At 39.1% G+C, this 13,020-nt stretch overlaps 1 protein-coding gene across 1 annotated transcript in view; it reads right to left on the bottom strand.

Moving 5' to 3' along the window:
• The window catches only part of PHKB (phosphorylase kinase regulatory subunit beta), a 210,278-nt gene that overhangs the window by 23,363 nt on the left and 173,895 nt on the right, over window positions 1–13,020 (bottom strand). Inside the window, exons 23-26 of the mRNA XM_065416341.1 lie at window positions 12,467–12,548; window positions 8,645–8,702; window positions 6,417–6,507; window positions 4,988–5,190 (exon numbers count right to left, since the gene is read on the bottom strand). Of these exons, the coding sequence (XP_065272413.1) occupies window positions 4,988–5,190; window positions 6,417–6,507; window positions 8,645–8,702; window positions 12,467–12,548 (434 nt within the window). The remainder of the gene's footprint in view (window positions 1–4,987; window positions 5,191–6,416; window positions 6,508–8,644; window positions 8,703–12,466; window positions 12,549–13,020) is intronic.

Raw genomic sequence — 13,020 nt, 5'->3', positions numbered from 1 at the left:
CATGATGACTTGTAAATGATCCACTCAGTTGATCTGCAAAGTTATTCTGTACACCCTGAAGGTAAGATGCTTCTAGAGCTATTGAGTTGGCAATTCAGATCTCCCAGAGTAGAGTTGCTTCTTGACAGAGTGGAGAAGAGCAGCCTTGTTGAGGTAAAACATTGCTGCCATGTTGTCTGTAAGGACTAACAGGCTGCTTCCCCTGATCTGCAATAGAAATGCTTGACATGCCAGTCAGACAGCTTTCAGTTATGTGACACTGCTGTGTAAAGCTAAGTCCTCTGAGGACCATAGATGCAGTGTTTGTAGAGAACCCAACTGGGCTTCCCAGCCCAGAGCCAAACCATCTGTCACTAGCATGAGAGTCGGCTGTGGGTGGGCAAAGGGAATACCTATACATACATTGGCTGGATCTGTTCACCAATCTAGGGAGGTGAGGACATGGGAGGCTATTACTGCTGAGAGTAAATGATGGCAGCTTGGTGAATAGACTGATGACAGCCAGCTCGCAGAATTCTGAATTGCAGTCTGGCATGTTGAACCACATAGGTACAAGGGTCCATGTCACTCAGAAGCCTCAAATAGTTTTATGCCGTAGTGACCAGCCGAGCCTAAATCCATAACAAATCTGTAACAATTGATTGAATTGCCGGGAACCCTTGAGTGTGGAAGAAAGGCCCTGGCTTGAGATGAGGCCATTACAGCCCCTATAAACTCGATCCTCTGTACCGGGGAGAAGAAAAAATTTTCTTTGTTGTTTAACAGTCCCAGAGCATTAAATGTTGACTGAATCCAGGCAACACTGTTCTGCACTTCTCATTTGGACTAGCCATTGACAAGCCAGTTGTCTAAGTAGGGGGTAACACTGCACTCCCAATCTTAGGAGGAATGCAGCTAATACTACCATGACTTTTGTAAAGACCCTGGGAGCTGCTGACAGACTGAAAGGTAGTAGAGTGAAATGGTAATGATTTCAACTTACCAGAAATTGGAGGTACTTCCTGTGAACTTGATTGATTGCCACATGGAAATAGGCATCCTTTAAGTCGAGGGCAGCATACCAGTCCTTGAGATCCAAGGAAGAGATAATAGAAGCTAGGGTGACCATGCGAAATGTTATCCTTTTTAAGAACTTGTTGAGAAGATGCAGGTCTAAAATTGGTCTGAGACACTCTTCCCCTCCCCCCTTCACATTGTGATTAGGAAATATTGGGAATAAAACTGTTTCCCCCTGAGACCACACAGAACCTCCTATATGGCTCCCAAGTGAAGGAGTGATTAATTTTCTGCATAAGGAGTTTCTCGTGAGAGTGGTCTCTGGAAGAGGGACGGGGAGGCAGGCGTGGAAGCAAACTGGAGAGTATATCCCATTTCCACAGCGCTCAAGACCCACTGGTCCAGAATAATCTGGGACCAAGCACAGTGGAAGTGGGATATGTGGTTTTGCAAAGGTAAGGGAGGTTCAGAGCTGGAGAGATGGAGACCTCACAGTCAAACTGCCTACTATGTGGGTGCCCTGAGGGGCCTGGAGCCGGAGCCAAAGTAGCTGGAGGGGGAGGCCTACGCCTATAACTCCTGAACCTTTTTTTTTTTTTTTGGTTAGGTCATGCCGAGGAAGAAGAGCGGAATATTGGTGTGTCTACTGTGGCCAACAGTGCTTCCTGACAGAGGCAGGTGTGTACAGATCTTAAGTCCATGGAGCTTCCTGTCCATCTTGTCCGAGAACAGAGAAGGGCGCTTGAATGGCAAGTCCTGGATAGTACTCTGGACTTCATAGGAAAGATCAGAAGACTGCAGTCAGGATGAGCTACTCATGGCCTCTATGGGCCATGGTTCTAGCTGCCGAGTCTGCTGCATTCAGCCTCGCCTGCAGTGAAGTTCTTATGACCAGTCTTCCCTCATTGACCAGGGAAGAGAACTCCTCACTTGGATTCTCCAGGAGCAGCTCCTTGAACTTTTCCATGGAACCCCACAAATTAAAATTGTATCATCCCAACAGGGCCTGTTTATTAGCAATATGCAGCTGCAAATCTTCTGTCAAATAAGTCTAGCCTCTTAGCATCTTTTGATTGGCGGGTGGAAGCTTGTTGCCCCTGTCATTTTCTCTTATTAGCTGCTGCGATGACTAATGAGCCCAAATGTGGGTGAGTATAAAGGTACTCAAACTTTTGTGAGGGTACATAGTACTTTCTGCCCTTTTCGGAGGCAAAGAGCATGATGAAGTCTGCCATAAGGCCCTTATCAGCTCTAGTACTGCCTCATTAATTATCAGAGCTACCCTTGAGGGACCCATCAATGATAAAATGTCAACCAGGCAAAGTGAGGACTCCCTGAACTCTTCAACTAATATACCCAAGTCTGCAGCCACTCTCTCTAACAACTCCTGATAAACATTAAAGTCATCAGAAGGAAATGAAGTTGTGCTGGACGAAACTGCCTGGTCTGGAGAGGATGAAGAGGAAATGAAGACTGGAGGGGGTAGAACCTCTTCTACTGACTATTGCTCTGGTGCTGGAACCTCCTCTTGATACTCAGTACTGGGCTTGCTGCTGGACTCTGGGGACGGAGCTGCTGAGTGCATATACTCAGCCCTTCTAGATGAGGGAACTGAGTACACGTGATCTGGAAGCTGGTGGGAAACCTCAAGGGTTCCAAAATGGCCACTGATGTGGATCAGGGCCCCACTGTCCTGGCCACATTCCCATGGAAGTTCCCATTGAAGGGTCACAGTAATAGGTGGGAAGAGAGGATCTGTGCAGAGACCGGCAGGTCCTGCTTTGGGGTTGTGATATGTAAGATCCCACCACCACGTCTGACCATCAGGATTCCCCTTCCTCTGACCATGGTCGGGCTGATCCAGTCAGTGCTGGGAACTGGTGCCAAGAACCTGGTGATAGATGGAGTGACTCCATCATAGCCGGCTTTCCCTTGGACAGTACCAAGGGTCTGCCTGTGTGTGAAGCAGGCAACTGTGGTACCAGAGGTTGAATCACTGGCAGAAGTGGCAGCAGTGCTGAGGGACTGGACTCCTATAAGGAAGGAGACACTTGAACCAAGAGGCAGAGCAGGTTTCTTGCCACCACAAATACCTCCAGGGTAGTTGGCACTGAGATGGTCTCTTGTTGCGGTGCTGAAGAAGTTGACAGTGCCACTTCCAGAACTGGGCTCAACAGTGCCCCTTGCAGAGCTGGAGCTGACTGTGGCACCAATTTGGAGGAGGAGTGCTTAGGTTTCAGGTGCCCTCTACTTGACTCCTTCTCGACCTCTTCCCAGACTTAGAGAATGGAAACTTTCCCTTGACTGTTTCCTCTCTGGAAGATTTGTATTTCTTCCTTGGTACAGGCAAGGGAGAACAGTGCTGGGATTCGCCAATATCTGCAGGTGTGTTTCTCACTAAAGCTGCAGCACATGACACTGAGTAAGACTAGGATGGCTCTAACAGTAGCCTGAGAGCCGCCTCCGTCAGCAGGAGTTTCAGCTTAGCCTCCCTTTCCTTCTTCATCCTAGGCTTGAACTCCCTGCAAATCTAGCACCAGTCCTTCATGTGTGCTTTCCCAAAGCACTTCAGGGAGCTATTGTGCAGGTCGCTCACTGGCAGAGGCCTGGAGCAAGAAGCACATGACTTGAAACCTGGTGACTGAGGTATACCTCGATACCAGGAATAGAAAAAAAAAAAAAAAAAAAAACCAAACGGGAAAAACAAGAAGTCTTTTTTTTTTTAAACACCACAACTATAACTAACACACACACACACACACACACACACACTCTCTCTGATATATATCTATATCTGTATAACCTCTTTCCCAAAGAGACCACATGGAACCTCCTATATGGCCCCCAAGCGAAGCAGTGATTAATTTAAAACTGTTCTGGTATAAAAGAGTCCCAATGACCATTTCAGGCGGTAAGAAAGAACTGAGCAGGTCTAGGGGTGGCTCTGCCCTTAATACCTTCACGCAGTGGCATGCGGCAGCAGAATGAGCTCAAGTCGCCCAACAGGTACCATTGAGACAAACAGTTTCCAACAGTCATGTGCTGGATGTACCAATACTAAGAGTGGAATGTACATGTGCAATCACTTGAAGAACTAAGAAAGTTGAAGCTTTCCACTAAGTTTTTTCTTCACGATGATGCTCCTCTACTGTACATAAATATAATTTTACATGATACTAGAATTAAATTTTTATCTTTACTGACATAGCATTTAAAGAAAAGTAATATTTCTCATCCAAAGTATACGGTGAATATAGAACAGCAGAAATAAAACAGCAGGGGACCTATTTTTAGAATAAATTAAATATAAATAGTTCACATGAAATCTAAGAAGCTTCAGGACAAAATTAGTAATTCAGAAGATGAGGATGTTATACGACAGAAATATAAATTAAACCTGAAAAAGGTAAATCAGCAGTCAAGCAGAAACTACTTGAGAAAGAAAAGATAGCATCATAAAAACGCGGAAAACAGCCTCCACTTTAAAACTCTGTTTAGGTTTAATGAAGTGACTCCACCACGTAACACTGCAAAAAAGTAATACTCATTATACTGCACACTGTATACAGCTTGGCAGAGTAATGTGAATCTTACTACAACTTGCGTGATAAAAATGTTTTAATAGCGCTAGTACAGCAGAACTACATTCTGCTGAATGATCTGAAGTTTAGGTATAGGTTTAGGTATATTCAGAGAATATACTTGGAAAGACAAGTATATTCTCTGAATAAGAACGTGTATGTGATATTTACCTGAACTAGTCATTCTAACTTAGCTGGAAATATTACTATAGCAGAATACATGTTACATTAAACTAAGTGCAAAATAAACTAAGACTTAGTGCAAAATATAATAAATAAATAAAAGCTTCAGTGTATTTGCTTAAATGAATCACTAGCACACCAGGGCCCTGATCTTTGCTGGGGCATCTCGTTACTACCATAATACAAATAAATAATAAAAAAAACAGAAACAAAGACATGTTACTGACCCAACTCGTATTTTTAACATGCCACTAAATAGTTCAGGTGAGTTTGAGATGATCCAGCCAATATGAATGACAAGTTCTTGTTGAATTACAGCTTCCCTCTCATCCTGTAAATTGCACTTGTTGTAGATGATGTTCTTAATCACTCCTGGAGACAAGGGATTAGAAATAACTTCTTCTTCATGGCCAAAAGCTCCAAGAGTAACCTAAGAACATATTAGCAACAATGTAGGGGGAAAAACAGGAACAACAGATGACAATTATAAGTTAGACTTCATATTCTAACCTTTCCCTGGTAGTATTAAAACTGCATTTGGGGCAAAATATAGCGTGGTGTCAACTGATTGGTAAGAGTAACTGGCCCAAGAGAAGGTGACCTTACTAGGCCATCACTTTATTTTGGAACAGTTTGGATAACATGTATCCTTGACTGTTTGACTTTTCTAGATGGTATTTTCCTTTCCCGTGTCATAGCTTTCTAGCAAGCCTTCCTTAAAATTAAGAATCAAGATTCTTGTTACTGTTTTCTTAATTTTTTTTTCAAAATTGTGTTCTAGATTTTAAAATTCTAATGCAATCAAGATATTGGACTAGTTAGCCAAAAGAAAAACATGCTTAAAAATGTAAAATTTTAAAATTTCTCATCTACTGTAAGTGAAACAGAGAAAAACACACTCTTCCTGACATTTTAAAAAAATCTACATTAAAAATGTTTTTACCAGGACAGGTTAATCAAAAAAGGTGAAAGTAAGCAACTACAAACCACTCTACATGCACATTGACTTTCCTACATAGCACCAGAAGCATGCTACCAGCCCTTCATGTTTGGAATGATTTGATGATGAAACTGCCTGATATGTATTTTTTTCTAATTGAAAGAAATTTTTTATAATCATACTATAATTACTTTACACTTTTTGTGCCAGGAGGGCAAACAATAGTGCAATTTAGGGTCTAGGACTAGGACAGGTAAAGACAGAAAAATGTGAATGGTGAAAAGTTCCCCACTGACTGGCTACTCATAGTACAAAATGTATTAATGTCCCTTTTAGCTTATTAGGTTCTATATATTAACTTTTTCTTTAAATAATGTTTTACTACTTGTTTCAATGTCCTTTTGTATATTAATTCCTCCTTAAAATTTCTAACATATGTTCCCCCTTAACTTTAATCGCAGCATCTCTCTCTCCCCTTTCCCATCTAGTTCTGGTCTGCTCAACTATCTACTCTATGTTGCTCTCACAGCACAAGTATATGCAGAACATTAAATTTACTAATTTTTATTTTACTCAGTTCTTTTGTTATTTAATAAATGAGCTTTTTGAGTCTTGTACTTTTTAAAGTATCTGAGACCTACAAAATGAAAGAGCCTATACAGATTTTTTCTCTTGATTATCATTGCTGAATGCAATTCTGAAAAATGCAGACTTACCTGTTTGCCCTGAACTAAAACATTAGTAATAGATGGTGCAAGGCTGTCCACTAGTTTACCTAAAAGGCTTGCTGCGAAGCGCACAACAGACCTGAGGGCAGAAAACAGAGCAATCCCACTGGATATCAAATGCTAGTTTAATGGATTCAAATATGTGTTTGAATTCTGTCACCACATTTGATAAGTCCCAAAAGGCTAACTATGAAAATACATATAATATTTGTTTTTGAAATGTCACTTCATACAGTTTTTCTTTTGGGGATAAATCCTGGATTTTTATTAATCACTAGAGCAAGTATAGAATAATGGCTGTGTTGGGAACAGTTAGAACTCATTAAACTATGGACTGCAAATAATAAGCTGGCTTTCTTTTCTCTCACAACATATTAAGAAAACAGAATGTTATAATTATTTCTTCTATCAAAGAATGTCTGTTTTTGTTTGCCACCAATGTTTTTGTTTGCCATCAATTTGCAATCAATGAAAAATTTCTCTTTGGTAGATGTTTTGGTTTGTTTTGGAAAGATTTAGAAATTTTCAAGCAAACTGTATTAATCTTTGCAAAGGAAATAAAGCATTTAACTTCTCAGAAAGTTATGCTGAAAGATTAGGCAAATATTTTTGTTGTAAGAGTAAGTACCGCATGTGCAACACATATTTAAATGACATTTTTGACAATTTTTGCCTCCAGGCAATATTTTATATGTAAGCGATGAAAAGAAGGGAATCATGTAAAGTGCTGGGTTATAACTGGCTGCAAATTTCAAGAATAACTAGAATTACACGGTATTATTACTATTAAAAAGTAATTAACTTTATAAATCATAATTTCATGACAAAATGGAAACTGAAGTTTAAGCTAAGTTTAAGCTTTTCTGACATGGGGTTTGTAGCTGCAAAGAATCATTTATCGAGAGAGTTAATGAACAAGTTACAATATTCAATAAAGTTAGTACAAAATCCATCAACCAAACTGATACTGACTTCTGTGAAAAATGTTGCGCACTCTTTGAAAATCAAGAACAAAGCATTTCAAAACTGCACTAGCTGATCTATCAAAATGCAAGTAAGCCAACAAATCTCAAGCAGCACTATTTAAGACCTCTGTGCACTTTACCTGTTTCCCATGTACCAGCAAAGTAGTAATATGTGGGGCTATAGAGGAAGCAAATTTCTGAGTAAATGCAGCACTGTAGCGTACCATCAACCTAGGTATGCCATATGACAATCATAAAAGAGAAATGAAAAATAAGACTTTACATATTTTAGTTTTACAACATGCCTCAGTTTTCTAAGTATTAAAAATACCAACAATGAAAACATTTGGTTTATAAGTGGATACAGGTCCATTTCATTCTATTAACAGACTAAAACTAAAAAACTGAAATCAATTCTTATATTTATATAGTTAATATCTTTTCCAAAAAACACCTTATTGGTTAACAGTATTTACAAGGTGAGAGTGGGCTTCATCGTAGGCTCAAATCTTGTTTTCTATACTAAATAATGAGATTTCTATTCAACTTTCAGTCCAAATAGAGCAATTACTCAAACTACATGTAAATACTATACTTTACTTTCCCAACCCTTTAAAAATTATTTTGGTAAAGCCATCATTAACCCAAATGCCTTCAGGAACAATAAGCAGTAAACTGCATAAATTTATCTACTTTTGTTATTAATTTAATGTTTTTGACCACCAACCTTGCTACTGAAAGCCATTATTTTATACTGTTGTAACAGTCTCCCCAAAAGACGACCATGTCAATTACCCTACTAATTCTAATTCTTTTTATCTGACTATGTTTATCATGCAATTTGTTAAACGGACATAATTAAACACAATTCTATAGGAAAAAGTAACACCAGTCACCCCGATTTCAGGGACAATGTCAACAATCACAGTTTATACTAATAGGCCCTCAGATGGCTACAGACCAATTTGTGAAGAATAACATTTACTGCTCTGATCACTGAGCCATTTGCTTTGTGATATACTTGTGACAGGAACAGCTACATCACATATAAATTTATTTCCATTTGTTTCTTTATGTTAATTGATTTAGGCTAGATCGTCAGCTGGTGTAAACTGGTGTGGCTGAACTGAAGTCAGCAGAACTGTGCTTCTTTACATTACCTAACAATCTGGCCTTATGTTTTGTAAACAGGCTGAAAAACAGTATTTATCTATCAAACAAAAATGAAACACAAAGATATTATATACAAACCAGAGCTTTTTGCTGCCAGCTCGTCTATAGATTCTTTCAATATGGTCAGAAACAGTACCTAAACACATGAAAAAAATAAAAGTTGTAGTGGCTTTTATTCAGCAACAATAAAATAAGTTTGAAGAGACGTTAGTTCATTTTGGACCAGATTCAGTAAAGCACTTAAGTACATGTTTAACTTTAAAGTTTAAATTTAACCTGCCACCTAGTCATCACCGGTGTCCTGTGACACCGCTCAAGTAACTCTGACTAATTTTAGTCAAACCTGTTGGGAGACCATAAGAAAACTCAATAAATCAAATGTTCTACAGCATTTTATAATTTTCGCATAAGCAGCCAGCTAAAATAAATGTAACATAAGAAAATCAAGTTGGTTTCTTTTCTGTTGCCGGGTATATAATAACTTTTCCTAATTGTGAATTATTGACTTATTTTGCAACGATTTTCTTTTTGATGACTACCTTGAAGGATCTCTGAAGATTTAAATAGACCAAAAATGGGCATTGGTAAGAATGTCCAGAAAATGAAGTCTGACAGCTTTATTACAAATAGACTGGCAATGCAGCAGCAGTTATAATAGCTAAGTATGCATTATTATACAATATTGCTCTGCTCAGAACTAGTTTCCTGTATCACCGTCCCCCAACTCCACAGGTCCTGGTGCACTAATTTAGCCTCAATGGCAAAGGATTGAGAACCGAGAGTTGCACTGGGGACCACTGGGTGAGATAGAGTGGGTGCTGATTACCATTTAATTCCTTAGGCTTGAAATATCCATCAGATTAAAAATTCATAGGTGGGATGCACTTATTTGTACCCCCGAAGTGTAGCAGCAACCTCCCTTCAAAAGGCAATGTAGGGTACATGGGAGAGTTGAACTGCAAGATCATAGCTTGTGGATATGTAGATCTGAAGGCCCTGGGCATGTCAGCTGGAAGGACATAGGTCCTTCAAACCATTATTGGTAGGAATATTTTATTTATTTATTGTGTACAACACATATTCAGTGTTTAACGTCAGTCTCGCTGCTCGTGTGGGATAGCGTAAGAAATTGGCTGGCAGGGACTCTAGTCAATGATTTGTATTGTTTAATGCAAGATCAGTAGTTAATAAGGTTATCACCATCCACTACTTCACCTTGGATGACGCCTCTGATTGCACATATTAGTACTATCTGATCAGAAGGCAATGCAGGAATTGTATTAAGCCCAGAGGTCTCAAGATGGGTACTTGGTTCATTATGAGTTGAGGATCAGGGAGATGAGGTGATTGTATTAGCTGCAACTAATCTTCAATATGGGAGGTTTCCTATGAACATTTTCCATTAGAGCAAGAAACTATATATTCAAAGTAATGACCACAGAAAGCTACTGAAGTGTCTAAGTCCACAACAAGTATTTTCCAGACTATTTGGGGTGGTGGGAGGGTGCACACCTCCCTGATGTTCAGAAGTAGACCATGTGTCTGGATACAGTGGCCAAAATTCACAAAATCTTAGTATTACATTGGAACATGTTTTTACAGTACAATGAATCAACCTTTCACACATCCTTTATACCTGTCAAAAATGCACGTGTTCTGGAACACCCTATTCAGGGGACTCTCAAAAACTTTAAAAGTTGCTATCTTTGCTGATCCAAGCTTGTGTATTTTAGGGGTTCTGAATGAGTTGGTATTACCAGTTAACATTAAGAAATTGACTGCAGTAACTATTTTAGTGACCAAAAGAGTTATTTTGAGAAAATGGCAAATTGCAATTCCTCCCTCATACACTGACTAGCTTAGTGAGCTCTCTACTACTCAATTAATGGAAAAAATGATTCTGTCTAATAGAAACACTTGGAAGAAATATGAGGGTGTCTTGTCACACATGAAACTATTGCATACTTTTGCAGTTTGGTATATATTAATCCCTGATGCTCATAAGATATATTCTCACTTATTTATCTATTTAGTCACGTTAGTAATTGATGCCCTGCATGATCTCTATGGATTAAGGTTTTTTGTTTGCTTGTTTTTGTTTTGTTTTTCCAGGTTTTATAAATAACGAACATTGAATGTTGTTATTTATATGATATTTCCATCTCGTGCATATATTCATATATGTTTTGTTTTGTGTTTATATTGTATATAAAAACAATAAAAATAAAGTTAAAAAAACAAAACACAATGAAGCATGTTGTATTTTTTAGTACTTTCCAGGATGTGTTTTATACAGCGATGCTGCATGTAAGGTATATTTATACTAGAAGTGCCAAGTCTCCATCATGTGCACTAACATAGAATTAGACCATCCTCAGGTAAAGCCCTGTGAAATGAAGTGGTGGGTAAACTATAATACCCTAAGATTATCCAAGGGAGAAAATGTGAAGCAGAGTCCTAATTCCACCTCTGATCGCCTCTTTCTCTGGGATGTGTGTGTAGGCTGAGGGGTGGGGAACAGTTTACAGCAGCCCTTGAAAGGGTACAGCTCACATCACTGGCCTGTCTGGAGCACAGCTCCACCCACTCCCCAACCCTTATTTTCCCCTTCCCATCCACTTGCTTCCTGAGGGCAGCAGAGCTGGTCCCAATCTAGCATTATCTAGGTTAGCATTACTGGGTTGTTATTATTAGCTTATATTTTGTAATGTCTTATGTGTATTTAACTCCTGCATTTTAATACAAAACTTTGATATAAAACTGAAGCAGAATAACCTCTATAGATAATATTTTGAAATAAAATCTGATTTCACAAAATAAGAAAAATAAAACAAAACCATCAATATAACATTGCTGATACATTTCAGACTAAGAGGCACAGGCACACACAACCTGTCTTCAGCTTCATTTTATTATACAAAATCAAACCCTTTCTGACAAAAATTGCTTGCTCAGACTTATGAATAGACAACAACATGCTGCATGCAAACAATTTAAAAGAGTTAATAGATTTAACAGCTCATTCCACTCTACAGTATATTGATGTGCATTTTCCATTTAAAGCAAAAACTGCTTTAATAGAGAAGAAAATAGCTACACAACTTTTTCTAACCATGTCCATGATTCATGTTTATTAGAACTACACAGAAAACTGCCTTCTCTAGTATTTAGAATAGTCATAAGAACATAAGAACATAAGAAAGGCCGTACTGGGTCAGACCAAAGGTCCATCTAGCCCAGTATCTGTCTACCGACAGTGGCCAATGCCAGGTGCCCCAGAGGGAGTGAACCTAACAGGCAATGATCAAGTGATCTCTCTCCTGCCATCCATCTCCATCCTCTGACGAACAGAGGCTAGGGACACCATTCTTACCCATCCTGGCTAATAGCCATTTATGGACTTAGCCACCATGAATTTATCCAGTCCCCTTTTAAACATTGTTATAGTCCTAGCCTTCACAACCTCCTCAGGTAAGGAGTTCCACAAGTTGACTGTGCGCTGCGTGAAGAAGAACTTCCTTTTATTTGTTTTAAACCTGCTGCCTATTAATTTCTTTTGGTGACCCCTAGTTCTTGTATTATGGGAATAAGTAAATAACTTTTCCTTATCCACTTTCTCAACATCACTCATGATTTTATATACCTCTATCATGTCCCCCCTAAGTCTTCTCTTTTCCAAACTGAAGAGTCCTAGCCTCTTTAATCTTTCCTCATATGGGACCCTCTCTAAACCCTTAATCATTTTAGTTGCTCTTTTCTGAACCTTTTCTAGTGCTAGAATATCTTTTTTGAGGTGAGGAGACCACATCTGTACACAGTATTCGAGATGTGGGCGAACCATGGATTTATATAAGGGCAATAATATATTCTCAGTCTTAGTCACATGAAAGGATATCTGACCTTCCTTGGTGATGAAATTCGGTCCTTCCCTTTTGAGCAAAATACTTAACAGAATTGCTTGACTTGCTAGGCAATTGCAGTCCTAAAAAAGAACAACTTTCAGATTTAAATTACTAGCAAAAGGCATCACAGTTATTACAAATTCCACACGAACCAGAAGACAGTTGTTTTAGCAGTACTATACAACACACATTTCAAGGAGAAAGTCTCCCCTCCCCATAAATTCTAAATCTTCATTTGGTCCCCCTATAATAGTAACCAAATAGCCAATTTTAGGTTTTCAGTGGGACTGGAGGGCTCTCAGCACCTTACCAGATCAGGACCTTAGTGATATCCCAGTTATATACTCATCTCTATCTTCATTTTCTATCTCCTCTGAAGGAAAGAGTGGCGCAGCAACACTGGTACAGAGTTTGGTAACTCTCTTTTCACTGCTGCTTTAGAATGGCTTTTTTTAGGACATATATTAAGGTTCAATAAAGTTGCACCACTGGGCTCAAAAAGATCATTCGTGTCTTGGCGCCCTGGGCCTCTACCATTGGCAAAACAAATGC

This window comes from Emys orbicularis, chromosome 14 (assembly GCF_028017835.1).
Source record: "Emys orbicularis isolate rEmyOrb1 chromosome 14, rEmyOrb1.hap1, whole genome shotgun sequence".
Classification (NCBI taxonomy): domain Eukaryota; kingdom Metazoa; phylum Chordata; order Testudines; family Emydidae; genus Emys; species Emys orbicularis.
This window is presented reverse-complemented; position numbering and strand designations above follow the sequence as displayed.